The sequence below is a fragment of the Apostichopus japonicus genome, chromosome 17, assembly GCF_037975245.1.
Source record: "Apostichopus japonicus isolate 1M-3 chromosome 17, ASM3797524v1, whole genome shotgun sequence".
NCBI classification, from domain to species: Eukaryota; Metazoa; Echinodermata; class Holothuroidea; order Aspidochirotida; family Stichopodidae; genus Apostichopus; species Apostichopus japonicus.
Window position 1 is genome coordinate 7,093,324 of NC_092577.1, and position 22,187 is coordinate 7,115,510.

A 22,187-nucleotide genomic window follows, 5' to 3' on the forward strand; every position below is an offset into this window, starting at 1 on the left:
GTACCACTGTGAAAAATGCTCAACACTGCACCATAGAATTCATAGGAAAAGAAACATTTTGTGTGATTTCAGGCGGAGTTCAGGAGTTCAAAATGGCCCATATGGCCCATACATGACCTTTGGCCTAAAATTCCAAACCCCCCAAAGGAGCACTACCAAAACACTATCGTGACAATTAAACTCTAAGCATTGTGACCATACAATCTGTAGGAAAATATTAATTTTGAGTTATTTCCTGAAATAGCCCATATGGCATCAGACCTAAAATTGCTGAATACCCCAAAGGAAACACTACCAGGGCACTATCATGATGAACCCTCGACACTGTAACATACAATATCAGACCACCTCTGATGGCCTTGACCCATAGTTTACATACTGTTGATTTAAATAATACATTGGGTACTTACACTATCCTCATCTGCACCCAACTTCTCATTCAGTAGAGTCGGAACTGACAGAATTGCTGCATGCATTCTAGACTCTAAAAGAAAAATCAACAACAGAATGTTAAAGCACTCATAACATCATGACATTTCAGAAGAGTGATATTATGTCATATTTGGTAACATCGATAGGACAAAAATATCACAGATTCACTCATCTGCAGTCCGGAGAGCAATACTCAATACTCGATAAATTGCTTAGGTGATAATATTAAAGTAGAGTACTAAATACATCACAGGTCTTACTTTCAGCAAAGATATTTGTATCATTTGATAAGGTCTAGGCTACTTAGCAAAGTAATATCAAGTATGAGCTCAACCCAAGCAAGCATCTTTAAGTTATGCCAATTGTTCAGTTATTTGTCGTGGGCCCCTACTGGCATGGGCCATAAAAAATGGTGGCATCCATGTCATTGTTTCAGCTTGAGGGATTCAAGACAATGATAACTGATAAGGAACATTTGAAGCAAAATATAGAAACATTAATGGAAAAATATCAAATACTGAGATTGTATTGAAAGAGTTGCTCCATTTGTCAAGAATATGTATCAGTTGTCAAACTCGTATCTTGGACCCAAAGCAGATAGGTTTCATTGATACCTACAGATTCCTGAAGTCCGGGAACATGTTTTCCCTGAATTAACAACCATATAACATATTCTGAGGTCTTCAGTAAAATGAAGATAATAGAGAGCAGACTAGCAAGCAGATTGACACATGAAAATTTGAACCTCAGGATTCAGCTGGAAACAGAGCATGAACTAGTGTGAAAGTTGAACAAGGAAGATATTATTTGAGAATATGCAGACAGTGATAAATTGAAATGCCTCTTGTTTCCAAAGTAGAGTAAGTAGACTAGATTTCCATATACTCAGCTTGTAAAAATGTAACATTGCATCATATAAATGGATCAAACTGCATATCGTGTAGCCTATAATACATATAGGCATACAGGGGGAAGTGGGGGCAGGTGGTCACATACCACCTACTTCCACCCATGGATTTGCATATTGAACAATATATTTTTGGAAATTGGAATAGACATTCTATATCCATATCCATAACTTCAAACATGTTATAATAACCTTAAATAATAATAAAACGTTTTTTTATAGGGCATTCCGTCCTAGACCACAATGCTGCAATGCACTGCACACAGAATTTTGCAATAATTAAAAGTTCAATTTCCTCTCAAATGTTACCTAAATCTTCCAAAAACATCTATACCCACCCATATCACATACGAGCAGTCAGCCCAATGATTTAATTTGATTTCGGGACAATCAAGGGAAGTCAACAGTCTTGAATATAATTTCAAAATTAGGCCCTATATCCCCTCCACTAAGGGGCCCATGATACTGTACCAATTTCCCTTTGTTGAACACAGACACTTGTTTGTACCAAATGAAGTACTTCACAGCCATAATTTATGCAATCTACCGTCAATAAACAGCCTGTCTCGTTATCATCTGAGCACTTGATTGTGTTCATCCATGATCATATCTGGCAGTCTGGGTTATCTGTGGTACAGGGTCTTTCACAGGGTCCATCCTGATCCTTATTCTACTGAACTTAACTGAACTCTGAGGGGATTCTAGCAGGCAATTTCTAGAATTGTTCAATTTGTTTAAGCATGATAGGCCTCATGCCATACCGGTGTATGTGACAAGGATTTTTCTCCCTGAAAATACAACCCCCCCCCCCCCCCAGATTTACTGAAATTGCTTTGATACTTGATTGAGACTCTATTTTATAAGGAACTGCTTGATTTCAGAGAATATGCTGACCACAAATTCAACTTTTCCTGCCAAGAATTAGAAAAGTGATTTAAATCAGTGATTTAAAAAAAACCACTGATTTAAATCAGCCTGATTTAAAATCACACAACCCTCTGCTAGTAAGTCTTAACAAAGTCCTAAATTTACATATAGATTTAGCATTTCAAACATGTGGTGGTAGTTGGTTTCAGAGTTTAGCAGCTGCTGAAAAAAGAACTCTCACCGTAAGTAATGGTGCTGACATTTGTACAATAAGTGTTGTAGCAGCATTTGACCTGAGAATATGTACCGGTTCATTGATATTGAGAAGTTTACATAGATAGTATGGAGCAAGTTTATTTAATATTTTGTAGGTCAAAAGCATTAACTTACACATGATACGCTTCTTCACTTGTAACCAGTGGAGATTTACAAGGATGGGGGTTATGTGTTCACACTTCCTAGATAAGGCAACCAACCTGGCAGCTCGTACAACGCTGGAGCTTATTTGACAGTCCATAAATGAGTCTGTTGCAAGAGTCAAGATGTGAAGAGACAAATGCGTGCACTAGCCTTTAGTGCTACCACAGTCTGAGTATGTACGGATGCGCCCTATTTTCCTCAGACTGTATGATGCAAGACGACAAACGTTAATGTCTACTGAAGGTGTATATTTTTCACTACCATACATCTGAATGGTTATACCCCCTTACCAAGACATATTTTGCAGCCACCCCTGCCTCAGACTTTGCTCGTAGTCCATTTTGAAGACCCAGCACATACCTGGGTGATGATCACTTGAATAGTGAATTACAGATTGAATTGTTACTAATGTACCTTAACAGGCACCCTCGTCCTTCTCCATGGATGTATCTATGACAGTGGGATGCTTCATCTTCAAAGTGCAGCGGATTATGGCATCTCCATACTTGGAAAGCCCTTCACCAAGCAACTGTGCCATTGTCGTCTTTCCTTCAAGTCGCTTTAATTCAAGTAGTATCTATGGTTAAATGAGATCAATTAGATATTATACAGTACATATGGTAAATTCACCTGAGAAGTTAAGAGATCGCTTAGGACTAACACATATTCGGGATTATGTTCAGAGACGTAGATTGAGACGGTTTAGACATGTCGAAAGGGATGGAAGATGCGAATTGGTAAAGAAGTAGAGAGAGACTACTGTAGCTGGTCAATGTAGGAGCAGTAGGCTCCCCAAGTCTTGGGATGAGGACATGAGGTTTTGCGGAGTGATCTTGCTGATAAAGGTATAGATCGGGCTCTAGCTCAGAATAAAACAAAATTGTTTCTTTTTAAGGGGGAACATCCCCCCTACAAATTCCCAATAGCGGTATCAGCAAAAAAAGTGTGGGAATCCTGCAATCGCGCCGCTTAGCGCAACACTGTCTTGAATTGATTTTTGAAAAACAAAGTCGTGGTTCGAACAAGTGGTGGGCATAAAGTGAATATATTCAAATGTCCATAACTTTTGAAACCACAAGATTGAATTTTACTTTTACGCAGACTACTGTATAATAAATAGTATCTACAAAGACATATTCATACAGTACCTCTTCATCTTCAAATAGCCAAGGATAGACTTTCTTAACCACTTCGCTAGTAGCATCCTCTTCCACAATTAAACGACGTCTATCTGCCAATGTGATAGACATACAACTTTTGTTATTTGTTCACATTCCTAATGTTCATGTGCATATTTTGTACAGCATGTGGGTAAACATGTACGGTACGATACCAGTCACAATTCAACTATTTAATCACATCCCATTATCAAAATGTACAGTAGAAATGGAAGTGAAATTACTATGCAGTGATACAGAAGCCTGAATGCATTTGATACCTGTATGGAAAAGAAACATGTGCAAACATTAATCAATCCGCTATGGTAGCTACATTTTCATTTGTCAAGTGTACAATGATAACCAAATACATTTATGTTTGAAATTGTAGTATTTCCAAAAAGTTGAATGAAACACCCCGTAAAAGATGTCCTATTTTATTTCCAATGGAATTAGGGTTAGCCTAGGGGGATCAACTGCGGTTCACGGTACCACAGGTAAAGCGAGGAATATTCCATCTTGAAAAAAGCCTAGTCCAAGGCTATATGACTCCCTACAAACAGCTACAACAAATTAAACACCCACCCACCTTTGTTCTGAATCGGAACTGTTTTGTACAAACTTAAAAAATAGCAGAAAAAAACTGTCGCTAGAATATATAACAAATTTTAGCCAAAAATTCCGGACAAGTCAGTGCAATTTTCCAGAAATATTCCCCCTCTATATTACTGAAAACTAGGCCTATAAATTGATATGACACAGCTGTGGCAGCAATAGGCTGTTAGATTGCTCCAAGGTCCCCAATGTTTATTTTGGAAGGGGGAGTGTATTCTCCTGTGAATTGTTAACGGGATTGTTGGATAGGATGGTCAGTGGACAAACTGGTAATAAAAGATTGGCGTCATGTTCAGTTGATGTTTCGTATGAAACATAGGCCTAGCCTCTGTATTTTATAGAAACTATTTAGGGCTAGGCCTGGGGGGTGTGGGCTATAGGGCCCTAGGAATAATCAGCTTATTTAGTGTAACAGTTTCGCACGCAACTACAAAATCCCATACACACTATTCTAGTTAATTCGTTATCTTAGGGTGACCCTAATTGGAGGCTAATCCTTAACTCAAACCTAATCTAGGTATAAATAATATGGCCTAGGACCTAAGCCTAGGCTATATCCCCCCTGAAAGTGCAGGAGAAACACTGCTGTGAATTTATCCCCCTAAAATATTTCAAGAATAATATAGCCAAGGTCCTATCCCCCTAAGGCTAAAGTTTCTAATACAGATTATAAATATTAAGTTTAATTTAGGTTTGTTATTTTGTAAAGAAATTATCCATTGCAAACATGAGAAACGCGTGAATACCGGGGCCACCATGATACTGTAAATATACGGAGGCCTACTGTTACGATAAACTGTGCTGTACAACTACTACAACTACAAGGCAGCTTAACGTCATTAGGTTTAACGTTAGGCAATTCGCCTATAGCTACTGCATGATAGGCCTAGCCTAGGACCTAGATCTTAGCTTGTTCGTACACAAGTTGGAATAATCGAAAATACACACTTTATGGTCTAATATACTATATACTTTTTAAGTGACTAACAAACGACACTGGCCAAAGGCCCAAAGAAAACTGGTCTAATATACTAACCTTGCAATGGTTACTGACAATATCACTGGATGATAATATTTTTTTGATTTTTCGTACCGTAACCGTCTGGCTGCTAACTCCCTGCTGTACGTTCCTTGCTCGTCGTGTACGTATGTGTACAATGTACTATAGTTCAGTGCAGTACGCTAGGCCGTACCGTGGCGCTACAATTGTTAATATTTTCCCGCGCTTTTTCATATGACGAATATATCAACCTGATTGACTAGTGAGTTTCGTCCCAGTGCTGACATTTATTGTAGGACCAGATTAAAATAGAACTGTGACCATTATGTTCTGGTCAGGCGACCTTTTGGGTTAGTCGTGAAGGCATCTCTACCAAGATTATGGCGGGATAATCGTTGACTAACGTAAACCAGTCGATATGACTAGACTTTAGCCTCGCTTGACTAGATTGTGTTTAGAGTGTTGCTACAACATCCTGTTCATACTTTACTAAGAACCACACCAAAGCGATCTTCGTTGATTCGCAAAAGAAATGTTTAATGGAAGCACAAATACTGAGGGGCTGTGGAGCATGTGACTTTGATTTTACGCAAAAAACCACTAGACTCTCAAATTATACTAAACCTCTCAAAATGATCTCTGTGGGTTCCCCTTCACAAATTAAAGTATTTGAATGTTTTCCACAAAAAGTTTCTTTATACCGGTACTTTTGAACTGAATGTTTTATCATTATTATTTTTTGTATAGCAATGTTTTAGGCATGTATGCACTTGTTACAAAAATACAACAAGAGAGCACTTTTAATTACAAAGTTGGGAACTGGTAATTTCTATTAGAAAAAGGAGGCCACTTTCCAGCGTTATAAGGATAGTGGCAAAAGTATGTGCCCAATCAACCACCACCCCTACCCCACCACTCTTTCACGGCTCCATCGCCCCTGACACGGCAAATAGACGGTGTCATCGCAAACATTTGCAGTGAAGTCTACACTAAGTGTCTTTATACTGGTGACTTAACCTACAAGTAAATACACCAAAAATATATGGATTGTGGTGTGACATGTGGGGATTTTACAACACTCGTTTCACCTCTTTTCAGCGATCCGCTTTTTTTTCGTCATATCAGTTAAAATGTTATGATTTTCTGGCAAAAACCATGAAAGATCGACCAAACACAGATCTGGCATGGGGCCGATATAAATTAACCGAGCTGATGGTAGGGGTAGAGGGAGGGTGTGAAACCTTGAAACTTTGTGGTAGCATATTGTTATTCATTATGATTGTTATGACTGCTAAGAGTTTGGTAAAATAAATGTTGCTAAGGATAAATTCGTTATATTATCACCCTCCTTACAATATGGCGACTCATCAAGCCAAACTGTTTTTCAGTCTGTCTCAGACATTAATCTTAAAACCAGTATGTATTCTGTGAAAAGAATATTTGACAGCCCTGCTTATATGATGTTCACTTCAAAATCTAAAAGAAAAGATACTGTGCATATACAAACATATTGTCTGTAAGATTCCTTACTGCAGCAAGTTGAGCTTGGCGAGCATGAAATGAAATTATCTGGATTAAAAGTTATTAGATATAGTTCATAACATCCAATTAAATATGTTCAAGTCTAGCTCAGTATCATCCTACCTTATACCTACATTGTATAGCTCTATGCGAAACACCAGTCTGGCAATATGTAAAGAAAATATATAGGTTACGTACCTCGTATCTAATTAGCATAATAAACGTATATCTACCGAACTGTTGCAAGTTTGTATTAATTAATGTAAGAGCCTTTTCTTTACAATCGTTTGTTTTCTGTATATGTTCATTTGAGTGGCTGAAAGATGGGGTTTAAAATATTTCACTAATATTTCACACAAAGCAAGGTCCATGGCGGACACATCAACTGAATGTACACATGTAGGCCATGTAATAGAAATATTGATTAACTTTAAATCATTTATATTTAATCAAACAAACCGTTCTTTTGTCAACCTGTCCGCTGCTACAGCATTGACAACTATTAATTTAAGGTCATTTTATTCATAAACGGGGTCTTCCTGTTTAGAACACGGACGCAAGCCATATTTGTCCCCCCCCCCCTCCTTCCAAGAAAACAATGTAAGAAAGGGTAAACACTTTATTGTACTGTGAAAAGTCGTATCTACTAAGATCTAGAGAGGACATGGTTAATTATTTTTTTTAGTACGTACGTACGTAATAATGATCACGTATGTACGTGATACTACTACGTACGTACGTAATAATATCACTTACGTATGTGATGTTTTACGTACGTACGTGATAATTACTACGTACAAACGTAGTGTTATTAAGTACGTACGTAATGATGTAGTGATTATCACTTACGTATTTAATAATTATAACGATTGTAGGCCTACGTATATACGTACGTGATATGGCCCATGTTAACACTTGTCTAACGTAAGCGAGCCTTTACGTTATATACTGCGGGATACATCTTCATCTCAAAGATGGAGAGGGGTGAACTTGTTCGTATGTACTTCAATTTAGAGTTTAGCCAGAAGGAAATATTTTATTACTTGACAGCAAAGCATCGGATAATAGTTAGGCGAAAGACATCTCACACGCATTCTGAGGAGCCTTTTCTTGTATCGCAGGAAACATTCAGACATTGTGGATGTGGTCATTTTTATATTGTGTCAAGCCTAAGCACAGGCATACCTGTGGTATTATTCGAACGAACGTAATATTCGAACGAATCTATAAGCTTGACTTCTGTGGTTTACATATCTTGCATATAGACAAATATGTTACAGTAGCCTATGTACATACCGCGTATCGCTACTTCTTACTACCTTAGGTATAGAACGTAACATTATCACGTACGTACGTAATGTATACATTTTTTTACCACGTCCTCTCTAGATCTTTGTACATATCGATGTAGGCCTTAAAAAAATTCGCTGACTATTACGACGGGACGAAAGACGAGGCTTTTCCCCTCCAACCAATGAGGCTGGTCACGTGACTGGTTGAAATATCAATTAAGTAAACTCTTAATAATCACAAATGTTTTATACAGTGACGGTGTAAGTATAACTTGGGAGAAACAACCAATAACGGTAAGTAGTATATAAAATAAGCGCTTGGAATTCGTTTCAATCTTTGTATCAATATCGTGAGAGATCACTTGACATTTAACGAAGAGTACTATATTAGCATATTTTGTGTGAGTAACGGACAGTATGGCCTTTCATCAAGTTCAGATGTCATGGTTTTGTTTCAATTGGACTTAATGGATCATTATTCTCGTCTTCTTCACACCCTATTTTCAAATTTATCTCACAAAAATTACATTGTTTTATATTTTTATTAAATTTATTTATATTAAATATACATTCACTCCCTACTACCTATAATAACTGAGAGCTATACAATAATGTGTCATCTAGTCAGACTCCTACCAACTAGAAGTGCAACTTAAATACAAGAAGGTAAACTGAAGGTAACAAGAATCAGTCCTTCTTGCATTTGTATGCATAACTTAGTGTTGTCTATAAACCCTCTCTCTTCAAGCTTCCTTCGATTGGTTTGCATGGAACATGTGGGGATACATTAAAAAAACAATGAGAGCAATTTTGCTCATTTAAAGTGAAACTTACGAAGACTAACCAACAATTAAGAACGCAACGTTTGCAATAACAAGGCGTATGTCATAAAAAAAAATGTTATTTTGAGGATTTCCCCTAATGGATGATTCGTAGTCACTGCTGTACACCTACTGACCTACTTAATGTCTGTTTCCATGGTTACTTTGACACGTTCACTGACAATGTTTGAGGGGTACAATGGGCACGTGGTTCGTGTACCTGTTTCTATTCATGATGTTAAACTGGTTCGTGTCATCTATTATTATGCTAATGAGCTATTTACGGGAGTTCCAGGTGTGGCATTCTTACTATTGACTTGCTTTAGAACACAAGTTGTCTAAATCAATCGTCTGTATAATGTAAGCGCTGCATATATTTGCACAGAAAACTATTGTAGAAGTAGAATAGGCCTTCTGTGTGTACCAAAACGGTGATGATGTTATCGGGTAGAAACATGGAATGGATTTGATGGGCTCTCTGAAAACATACAAATGAATCTCTCTGAAGGCGAGGGCGAAGGGAGGGCAGTGGCGGGAGCAGGTATAGGGTGTCTGAAGGGTAGAGGTGGTGACTTAACTTACTGAAGAGCATACTTAACACGGGGGATTGGGATAAGGCATTGATCGTCTAGAAAGTGAATAATCATAGATCTGTATTACATTTTTTTTTCTATAATCCGACCAAACTATACTGCCAACGTATCATACTTTTCATTGATACATTTTCCGTGGTTACAAGTTACTCCTGGGATGACATTGAGAATATTACATGCTGAATAATTTTCATTTATATGGTATTTTATTTAAGGTATAACTGAATATATTTTTCCCTGTTTCTTTGGAGTGTCGGGTGAGGCGGGATTGGACGACTTAGTATTTCTTTCATTATTTTTAGTAACACGTCATACACTGTGGATCATATCAACTGATAACATTAACGTGAATGTGTAAAAGGATGGAAACGGGAAACTTTTTATGAGGTTGGTCTGAAGAAACTGATGAAGGAGAGAGGATTAGCGGTATATTAAACTGAATATATTCGTTGTGTTACCAATTTGACTCATGAATCTTGTCTAAAAAAAAAGAAATAAATTCAAGTATTAGTGAGGTCTACGTCTCTGTCTATAGAACTACAATATATTCTTAATATGCCTTTGTGAAGGAAACAATGGACATGAAGAAACGAAGAAAACACATGTAGTCGATAATGGAGCTGGAGATAATAATAACAAACCACTCGTGACAGGAACAAAGAGGGTGATGAGAGGGTTAGGGTGGGAGGAGGGTAAAAATACACTGCAAAGGGAAACTGCGAAGAACAAATCGTGCAATCACGGTTATAGCTGAAGGGGGTAGGTAAGGTAACAATGGGTTGGTAAATAGGAGGTGTCGGGAATGTATTGAGTGAAACCGGTGTCCGAATGGGTTTTAAGTGAGGGGTTAGGGTTGGGGTGAAGGATTTAATTACATTGAATTGTAAAGGGTAAATCAGGGACGTCATGATCGAATCAAGTATCTCGTAATATTTACACGAGGAATATTAAAATATTAAATAGTTTTTGTTCAAAGTTATGAATATAAAAAGCTGAAGTTTACGATAAATTTTTAAATTATTGTTTATAAATATGCCAAAATAATGAGAATAAATATAATTTTTTTGTCAAATTGTATTTCAAACTATAAAGAAGAAATTAATGTAGTTTTAAATGCATTAAATCTTATCCTGTACAATTTATGAGATACATATTTGCCTCTCATGATTTTATGGTAGTAAAAAAAACATTATTTTGAGTAATTATTTGTTAAACTGCGACATATAAAACTGTTTTATTGGTTGCTTGTTTGGTATAAATTTCAGTTTTACTAGAGAGTAGAGCATTATCATCTGATCACATGGGTTTTTAAGTTTAGACTTATAGTTTTTTGCTATTTTATTGCCATCATATACTTCTTTTGTATTAATAACGATTTTCAATCTCTTTTTTTTTTTTTTTAAATATATTGAACATATTATTATTTTTTTTAGATTGAACATAAAAAATCTGTTGGCGGTTTCAGCTTGAGAGTCACATTTATTACATATAAACTCAAAAACCCTATTTTAAAACTCATTCGAATTATTAAATTCAAATGACCTTGTCTATATATCTCTTATTTTATCCTTATAAACAGTCCTGTCATTCTAAAACCTATTTCTAAGTTAAATGTTAACAATAAACTAGACAAAGAACATGTTAAACAACCCACACCTACCCTCCACCCCTCTCTTACCAACACTCTCTTAAAATATTCCCTATTAATCCATTATATTTTGTTTTATGTATTATAACATCCTACATAATTCCTTTCGGGATGACCTAATTATTCAAATAAATCCAACTAAACTAATTAAATCCAATCCTTGACATTTAAATTACAGCAGACTTTACATTATCTATTGTTCGTTTAATATTGATAACTTTTATTAATTAATTTAATTCCCTGTTTAACTGTTATGATGATTATAACATCTACACCGGAATACTTACACCAGCTCCTTCAAGCTTGTACACTGTGAGGAGTAAAACAAGATGGCCGCCAACTCTTCATTAGTTAGACTCCTGTCGTCATTGATCTCCAGCTCCTGGAGAGAACTCAGGATAGAGAGAGAGAGACCAGACTGAAGGATAAGGTTCAGACCAGACTCATCAACTCTAGGAGAGCAGTGGTATAGATACACACAGGAGATAGGAATCTAGAATGAAAGAATAGAGTTACTGATAATATAGTAGATAGAGATAAATAGATTGGATTTGGTTAGGATTAGAATAATTATCATAATAGTATAAATAAGGGGGAAAACGAAATAAATATAAGGGGAAATGAAGCTATAAACTAGGACATTTAGGTTATGTTTAGTTGTAAAAAGGAATTTATTTAATGGAACGGAAATAAAGGATTGATTATAAGGGGAGACAAATATTAACAGAAATAATTATATTAGGTTAGAGAAAAATAAATTGGTAATGTAGGATTAAAGGGTTAGTTCGATTGTTTTACATTTAAATGATTAATTAAAGGTTTTATAGCAAGTAACGTTTAATCAAATAAGAATGTGAGGCTACTTATTTTAATGTATGAGTTAATAGGAAACAAATCTCAAAGACGGGTTGAGTATTTTATGAAAAATGGGTAATCCAGAATTGAGATGATTCTATCTCTTCAATAAAAATATTGATCAAATTTATTTGTGTTTTACCTTAGAAATTTCATGTGGAACATGTAATTTAAATGTAAATATTAGTCACTGATGTAATAGGAATCATTTAAGGAAGCTTCTTCTTCTTCAATTAATACAAGGTTTTATAAAGTTTAAGGAGATTTGTGAGAATATTATATATATTTAAATAAAAAGGTTGTTTATTATAATTAAAATGCAATTTAGAGAAGCAGATTTTTATTATACATATTATTAAAGTTTTGATCCATATCCTACTATTCTGCGTGAATTTTATCAAATTCATCCCTAAGTTACGGTTTGAGTGTGATAAATTTCTAGTGGATTTTTTCCTTTGTGTTTGTAGATATTCCTTAATTGAGTAATGCTTATAATTTTAACTTTCTAAACTTTATCATTTCTTCCAATTAAATAGTACAATCCGCATTTGACATTTTCTTCACAAATAATATTTTTATCATAAAATTCATAACCATGAGGGTTTAATTATACTGATTAATTATTACTTTTAAGTTTATTCGGATTGATTGAATCTTAATGTAATATATTCTGTTACTATAAAGTTCAGAAGGTGTAAACAGTTAGCGGAAAAATATCGATTTGTTAAACAAGAGAGATAAATAAGTTTATTACAAGTTTAATGAGAGGATGGCGTCTTGTAATACTAACGTTAGAGCTACGGCTCTGGCGAACGTTGCAGCAGCGTAAAAGAAGTGGCGCAATTTTAATTAAAAAAAAACTGTTTAAATATCATGTGGCCATAGGTCTGTTGGCTAATTGGAAAAGAACACCACGATCTAGTCGCTGCTGGAAAGACATGGACAAAAGATTTCCTTTGAATAACTATTTATTGCATTTTATTATTACTAAAATTAAAATGGAACACTTTTTTAAAGAGGCTCAAAGCTCTAGGCCCTATACAGTATTTAAAAAAACCTATATTTCATAAAGTGTCAGGTATTTCAACTGATAATCAATTATTCAATAACATTATTTCAGTCAGCCTGCTCGGTAAAAAGCTGCAGATTTTTTACACAATTGGCTCAAATATCCGACCTGGTAGATTTAGTAAGTTAGGTGATTATAATAATAATTGTGGAATATTATAGATTGACTTGTATTAATGCCTACAAGGCTATGTTATGTACGTTTTAAAATCGAGTCGAACGATTTTCTGTGATTTAAGATTTTTTAAGGGATAACATAGTTTCTACAGTTTGTTTATGGATACTTTTTCTTAGCTAGAATGAAGTAATTGTTTTCGAAGTAAATGATAGGCATCAGCTCACCGAGAATGTTAATCGCTGGTTTTATTCTTCGCTTAATTTAAGATTCCTAAAAAACTCAGTGTCTCGATTGTATTTTATTCAATTCCTTTATAGTTAAGATATGCTTTCACTTGGACTATTCTGATAATCAGTCAACAGCTAGGCTAAGATATATTATTATTTATGAGTTAGATTGCTAAGCATGTCCTCACGCTAAAAGTAGTAATTCTAGCTTTTCGCGGGTGATGTTTGAGATGTCTAACATAGCCTAAATTTATTACTAGTCTATAGCCTATAGCCTACCTAAGTTTGGCCTGGCCCTCTTACACATCCTAGCCTGTGCCTCTATACCATACCGTCAAATTATCTCACTGATCCATGATTACTGTTTTAGCTATTAGCAACGGTTCCTCTCCATTAAATAATCCATATTAATAAACATTCAACAAGTCAATGGTAACACACAACTCCTACGAATATACTACGTACTCTGCAACTCCACTAATATATAACTTAAGTCCATTCATTGTCAGTGATAGATACTAGAAGTCAACAGGTATTCAATAGCATGAGTCACCGGTATTCATTTACAGGTGCTTCGTAACTTTCGCGAGTGATGTTTGAGATTTATAACAGACATTTTGGCGCCAATAGAAGTAAATGTACGTAACGTGTTACATGCCCGGTGGAAACAGGCAGTTTAAAAACTGACGTAAATTGGATATGTAGTAAGCAAGGGGTCGAGGAAGTAAATAATACAACACAACCTTTATCAAGTAGAATAGTAGATGAAGCTACCATTGACATTCCCTCTAAGCGGTAGGGTGTTAGTCCGCCCCCCACACCAACGGTTACAATGTGGGCCAAAAGCATTTTATGTACACATTCGGGGGGGGGGGGAACCCAACTGACCTACGTAGGGCCTACATTATCATGGAAAGGCCAGAGTGGAAAGAAGAATTTAAAAATTTCAAATCTCCGTATCCCCGTCCTCTGAATTCTTTTTGAAAATTGATGTTAACTGGTGCCCCTCGAGGCATGATTAGACTCAATTAGGTGTAAATTTGGCTCCATAAACCATGCAGTTTTGCCTATGAACAATTTTGTTTGTAAAGTCGTAAGGGGAGGGGGCTGGGAGGGGTGTATACCCGTAGCAATGGCATTCTTATCAGCTGAATGTAACATTGCCCCCCCCCCCCCTCTTCTATCCAAGTGTATAATTTGGAAATTTTCTGATTAATGTTGAAATACGTCTCGCTATTTCAAAAGTTTTTAGAATATGGTAAATACTGACTTTTTTAAAACTTGTAGTAAAACAGTAGGCCTATCCTGAAAAATGCTTAAAATGTCTAATTATCTTGCTGTCTTGATGACACTTGTAGTGACGCAATACTACCACGATAGATTTCGCTAGTCGATAGTACGCGTTTTTCCTTGGAACTTATACTAGCCTCTTATCTTTGCTTTACTGGAACTTAGTCACGACCATCATATTTTGTTTTTATTATTTGCATATTGCGTTTTCTTATATATTTGGTGTGGGACCCCTATTTATATAATATATAAGTATTATATAATAAAAATATGTTGTCAATAGTCAAGAGGCCGTCTAAATTGTAATTTGGCGAGTTGTAGTGTAACTAGTGTAAGTTGTAGTGTACAACTGGCGAGTTGTAGTGTAACTGAGTATTTGTTTTCTTTTCCATAAAACGTTTGCGACCCATAACACGTAAACACTTTCAAGCTGCTGTACAAGATTCCTTGAATCATGGGCGGAGAAACAGGGGGGGGGGGGGGGGGTTTAACCCCCCACTTTTCGAAGAGGGGGGTTGGCCCACACAATCAACCCCCCCCCCCCTAGTTTTTGCCAGTAATGTTCTGTTATAGCCTATAATGTTATGTGCTCCAAATGGCATAATAAATCAAATTATTAAATTTGAAGTTGTTAAAGTCATTTCAACCTTTTACCTGGTAAGCTACATCAACAATTAACGACCGAAAACCGAGTTAGAATTGACCCACACATTATTTCTAGCCCCTTTCCCCCACCTTGCGCATTGGAACTTGTAGCTCATAGCGCTAACTTCACCCCACAACAGACATACACAAAATAACGTTTTGTTGCTGTTGAATAGCTTAGGAACTGTATACACTTGCCAACTTCAACGAGGTGTTTCTAAGTACATGTACGTAGGCAATATGAGTGTCGAAATATTCGCTAGGCTGGCGCGCTTTAGCACTATCAATGAGAAGTCGATTTCGCCGCACGTGCCTTACGTCTTACACAGCACCGTTTGGTACAAATGTACTCATATTGTTTTTAGGCATGAATTGATTATTACATTGATTATTATTTATTGATTGATTTATATTGATTGATAATTGATGATTTATATTGATTGATAATATTAATTGATTATTACATGGCGGAGTGTATAGCCTAGTGGTTAACGCGGGCGTCTCCCAGTCATGAGATCCCCGGTTCGATTCCCCGCCGACAGCAATGTGTGTCGTCTGGCAAGGGTGTTGTTCAATAACAACTTCCCGACATGGACGTTAAATGGATGTGTGCCGAGAGATTGGCTTCGGTCAGCTTGCGAGTCTACAAGCCTCCATGGCTTCTTTCGCGAGTTCCTGCTTGCGGGAAGATCACATATACATACATATACATACATACATACATACATACATTGGTTGTATTGTAGGGGACTACCTTAGGAGTTAGGACTATTTTGGCAAAGTTTGGAGTATGTGATGACTGTAGATTGTTTGGAAACTTCACTTGAATCATGTGAAACTCACCTGAACTCAAATGTAAATTAGGTCTGAGACTTTGTTCCTGTGTGTAAACCTGTGATATGGTTAGTGTAGAACTATTATGCTGTTACTGACCGAGAGTATCAAGGACAGCTAATAAAACAACATACGGTACTCCAGAATATTTTGCACCCATGCGGGAAAACTGCATTGAAATGAATTTTACTGTATCCTATATGTTGCACTGGTAGAGCGCATGCGATTCAGAAAAAAGTTGATTGGATACGGCCAATAGGCTATATAATCCATGGTGACCGTTTATTTACAAGTTGAGAATACAACATGAAAAAACGAAAACTGTTGCTCTTCATTATAGTAAGACATCAGTGACAGAACATGAGATTTCAATTTTCAAAATATGAAATGGTTAACAGGCGCGTATCCAGGGGGGCGTTGGGGCGCCCCCCCCCCGGGTAAGAAAAAGAGGAGAGAAAAAAAAGAGAGAAGGAAAAAGGGAAAAAGAGAGGAAAGAAGGAGAGGGAGGGAGGAAAAGAAAAAGAAGAAAGAAGAAAGACAGAAAAAGGAGAAAAGGATTGAGTAGAAAATACGGCAAGAAAACGGAAAGAGAAAGAGGAACAGTGACAAAGTTATTCAAATTTGTAAAGCAAACAGGAGATATCACATCATATCAGTGAGCATGAAAATGGCGTTCCACGATAAACAGCCTCCAAACCATGGGCGCAGATCCTGGTGAGGACAGCGGGACGCGTCCCCACCAACTTTTTCAGTAGTGGGGACATGATATACCGTGTCCCCACCAATTTGTCTTGACCAATAGCTGCATTTCAAGTTCCCCTGTATTGAACTTTGGCGCAGTTTGATCCAGTATTGTGCAAATGACATGCAGCATTTCTCATGTTATTGTATTTTATCCACAGTTGAGAGGACTCCAGACCCATCGTATACAAAAGTCTACTTGGATTATTTGTCCCCTGATTTCTTTCTGCAGACGCCCATGTATTTCTCCAAACTAAATTTCTAAGCCATGAGATCTAACACTTAAGGAGGTTTAGGAGCATCATTAGGTCTGGGAAGTGTTATTTCCGTCGATCTGGGAGGTATATTTGCCAAAAAAATTGTACGCTACGCGCGAACCCATGGTCGCTCTCGGCGACGATAGTGTCATAGAACAGACACGCGTCCCCACCATTATCCTAGACTGATCTGCGCCCATGCTCAAAACTGTCGATGTGTGTAGTGTTCGGTTTCGGAAATATCTGGTATATTTTTATTTCCTTCAACAAATTTTTTTAGTAGCCGTCTGAATTTTCGAAAATTCCCGACCAAAATTCTTCATCATACTTCTTCATACTCGTGCAATTTTGACCCGTCTGTTAGGGTTTGAAGGATGTTTTTCTATATCGGTTGTCCATAGATGATATTTTGTGCAACATTATGGGTATGTTTTTAAGTGAATTTATTCACGAGAATTGTGAATTTTCAAATTCTGAACAAATAATGGGCATAAAACTTTGCCTGTTAGTATCAGATGCTAACAAACCTTGAAAAGTGGGACTGACGGGTATTGTGGGCCGCGATGAAGAATCACCTACAAAAGCAATGATCCACAGGAGATGTGATGAAGTCGAACATGATGTGTGACTGGTGACAATCTTCAAAGAGGTTATAGATGAGAAAAAAAGTATTTGGAAATACTTGGTTCTCAGGCAAAAGTGTACATATGGTTGGTCAGTTTCAAGCCCGAGAAGTGCCATTTCCGGTGATCTGGGGGTACCAAAACCAGAATTTGCTTGTACGCTGCGCGCCAACCAATGGTGGCGCTCCGCTTAGATAGTAATTCGCGCCCCCGGGTTAGAAAATCCTGCATACGCCCCTGGTTAAATGCAGCTTTCAAGGCCTGGGCAGTGCCATTTACTGCAATCTGGGAGGCAATATTTGCCAAACAATTCTTGTGCTCTTCGCGCCAACTTATGGTGGCGCTCCACTTAGATAGTGAGCCAGCAGTTATGACTTTTTATGGCATGCAGCCCCCCCCCCCCACTTCTGACAAGAAATCTCCGCCACTGCCTTGAATGTATCATTACAAGAAAATTGTCGAGGTGCAAATGATGAATTTACATTTTCCAGCATTGTTCTCACTTTTAGATCTAACGAATTTGCCATTTTGTTGTAAATTGCTATGATTTGAACTGGAAGATTGATCATTTATCTCAAAAAGAGGGGAATTTCCCTCGTGGCCAATGGAAACGACTTGAACGAGTCTCTTTTCAAGATCTAAACAACCAACGACACATTGTAAAGCAGCGTTTCCAGAACGGTTGTTACTGTATGGTTGTACTACCCTGTTTGTTTGGTGTGATTCCCCGAAGCCACAGTACTGGCTTATTAAATATGAAGATATTGCAATACATTCCAGATGGTGAACATACTGAAAGAAACAGACCTAGAATATTGCAATTGTCAAAGAAGAAATCCCACGTATGTCTTGTGTTCCTTTCAAGTTTCATATTGTTAGGCTATGTACCTACAACTTCAGTGACAGGGACATCATTAAAGACTTTAATTTAAAGTTATGGCTTAGGCTAGGTCTTCTCTAGTCATATAAGAAAATTGCAGCCTAACTTAGGCCTAGGCTCCTAGTAGCCCACTAGTTTTAGTTACAATATTCAATACTACCGCAATGCCAGCATAACGTGTGACCTAGGCTCAGCAAAATGTAGGAATTGCTGAAATATGCCTGTTACAGTGTTAGTTGCTTATATACAAGTTGAAGCCTGGGAGGTTTTTCTCCCTCAGAATACTTGGGTCATATTGGTTTATTGAAGTAATGTTCTACACTTGCAAGATCATCCAACTGTCCGAAAGGTTTTAGTCAAATTTAGTCATAAAAACCTATGCTTCAAGTACTCTGGAGTTGTTTCCTCGGCTGGGATATTGTGGATTTAAATGCTAACCTGCCATGGCCCATACAAAAAAGTCCTGCACAAAATCATGCAGGATTTTATGCAGGATTTATGCCAGGATTTGGCCACATCTTGCAGGATTTATGTAGGATTCCTACAAGAAAATTTGCAGGATTTTGAAAGGACTATGCAAAATAATTTACAGGATTGTACAGGATTTTTGAAAGACTATGCAAGATAATATACATGATTGTACAGGACTTTTGAAAGACTATGCAAGATAATGGACAGGGTTGTACAGGACTTTTGAAAGACTATGCAAGATAATTTACAGGATTGTACAGGACTTTTGAAAGATTATGCAAGATAATATACAGGATTGTACAGGATTTATGAAAGACTATGCAAGATATTATACAGGATTGTACACGACTTTTGAAAGACTATGCAAGATAATATACAGGATTGTACAGAATTTATGAAAGACTATGCAAGATGTTATACAGGATTGTACAGGACTTTTGTAAGACTATTATTGTAGTTTGTGTCACCCAAAATACTCAGTAGGGGCTATAGCGCCCCTCTCAAAACACTGCAGTGCTTTACACCACACTTACTGGTCCAAGACAACCCAGTATTGGAACATACAGTATCCATCATTTCCAGGGTTTGTGCTGATAATGATCATTTCCTATGGACGTATCTTCAGCTTCAATATCACTTTTAAATACATTTACATAATTAACTTACTAAAGGTGTAGCCATCATGTGAAGATGATTGCCACAAAGACTGCTGTAGTGTCACGATGCTATCTGAATGAAAAATTCCTAAGAACTTTCATAAAAGCTTCAGAAACCAAACACTGTAATACTGCATAATCACTAAATTAAATATATCAATGATTGGATCAAAGTGGAACTGCTACCATGGGGTTTTCTTTGTTGTGAATTTCCTTTTGTTTCTGAAGTCTTCTGAAATTTCTGAACAACTAATTTGATTTAAGGTTAGTGTTTTACTTTTGATTTAGAAGTAATTGAGGCTCGAACTGCTCCATGATGTAATAATTCAACCGTAGGAAGAAACCCTCTAGTGAATATGAAGACGCAGACCGTACTGGATAGAGGAGAGCAGGACCTATAAACCTATCAAGCTTCTTTTGGTATCCTACACTTCTTGATGCACAGAGTATATATATACCATAGGAATGGTAAGAATGAAGTAAATCTGGTTTGTTGTGACTTGATTCACCAAACTGCTGGCTAGCAAGCATGGTTACGGAAGGGAATTTCCCCTGCCATTATTTATCACTATCATGTCATGATAACATTTCTTCCTTGCATATTTGAGAGCTACTATAAATACTGTTTAAAATAAACACATTTAGAGAGCATTCAAGGTTATACAAGCACTGGCATCCATTAGGGTGGTGAGCATTTGCCACCCCCCCCCCTCCATGGGCTACACTATACAGTAGGGCTTTAAAATCACTATCAGAGAACATAAAATATCTGAAAAGTAAAAATGCCTCAGCTGGAGTCCTCAGGGACTCCCACTAGGGCTTAGATTTATATTTCATAGAATTTATATTTCTCTCTCTACAAGTAAATACTGTACATGCTTTAATAAATACATACTTAGTACAAGAGTATGAGAGGTCTCAGAGATGTTACAGGGCTCTTCTGAAGCACCCAGCCAGGGCTCAGATATACATTCAACAGAGTAAAATCAGATTAAGTATTTCTATCCCTGAAATGTCCTCATGTGCTTTAAATTGCTAGCAGTTTCCAAAAACTATGTGAAAATACTAAAGATTTGGATAGCTTTGCAGTACCCTTGTAAGTCCAGCCACTATAAACAGAGAACACAATTGGAAATACCATCTACTAATCTACAGAGCTCTGTCAATACAGAATTGTCACTTGCTGAGCCAGTCACTGCAGTTGGTTTTAAAAAAACTAATTGGTCTCAAAATTGATCTAACTTCACCGAATTGAGTACGGTGGCTTAATAGGGAAATTTCACAAGTTTGACTATTTTATCTCATAACTACAGTATTTCAACTCAAAACTTTGAGGTTAAAAGTGTCTTCATCTGCCAAATTCGTGGAAAGAACTGACCATATTGGATAGCTATTGACCAGCTAAACAGGGTACTCTTACTGTATTCTATAAACCTTTGGTGATCTTAAATCTGGAAAGAGACCCCGGAGAGTGGTGTAACTAGGTCAATGTAGGCAATGCAGTCCCCAGGGGCCTGGTGCTATTAAATGAAGAAAAATAATATAAAAACACCTATCCACCAAAGCTGACACACTAAATTAGATACAATTATCGCCCGATTGGTGGAAATTCAAAAGACATTCTCTCCTCAATAGAAAAGAAGGTGCGAAACCTCACAAATTTCTCAGTCAAGCCCAAACCATGCATGGTTGGGTTGTGTGAGGTTGGACTTTGGGAGCTTATTTACATCACTGCACCACACCTTTATATGCCACTTCCACTAAACAATAGAAAATCCGGTTCAAGTTTGATGGTTTACTGGTTAATTGTTTTTACACTTACCTGGTTATTGGAATCTGAAGTGTACTTTCCTTCCTTTGGATTTTTTTATCTGTGAATGTCCATGTATACAGGGTAGTAAGCTAGAGACATACACATATCTATTTCTGACTGACATTCTCAATATATCCTACCATTAGGACTTAATTTTCATTCACACATTTTCTTAATCTTCATTAGGTTAACTTGAGTTATCCTGAAGCGAGCTATTAGGGGATCACCTTTTCCACCTGTAGTTACCAATTTTTTTTTTTTATGGAAGCTTTCGCACTGTGCTGATAAAGAAAATGAATGTTTCATCAGCTGATATTTCCTCCATGTGATGGTAATCACATTAATGGTAAGTGTAGAACAGTAATGATAATCTTTCAAAGATGTCTGGTAGATTTTTTGGATAGCATAGCAGATCAAGGAATACTCTTGTTTCTCA

The 22,187-nt window shown here is 36.9% G+C and overlaps 1 protein-coding gene across 5 annotated transcripts in view; it reads right to left on the minus strand.

Annotated features, from left to right (window-relative positions):
- Window positions 1–22,187, minus strand: part of LOC139985118 (NLR family CARD domain-containing protein 4-like) — a 273,181-nt gene that overhangs the window by 217,566 nt on the left and 33,428 nt on the right. For 2 of the 5 annotated variants that reach the window (XR_011799295.1, XM_071999335.1), the window contains exon 4: window positions 11,561–11,766. The exons of the other annotated variants lie outside the window; for them this stretch is intronic. Coding sequence is in view for 1 of the 2 variants with exons in the window: in XM_071999335.1 (XP_071855436.1) it covers window positions 11,561–11,766 (206 nt within the window). In the remaining variant the exon portion in view is untranslated. The remainder of the gene's footprint in view (window positions 1–11,560; window positions 11,767–22,187) is intronic. 5 annotated transcript variants of the gene reach the window in all.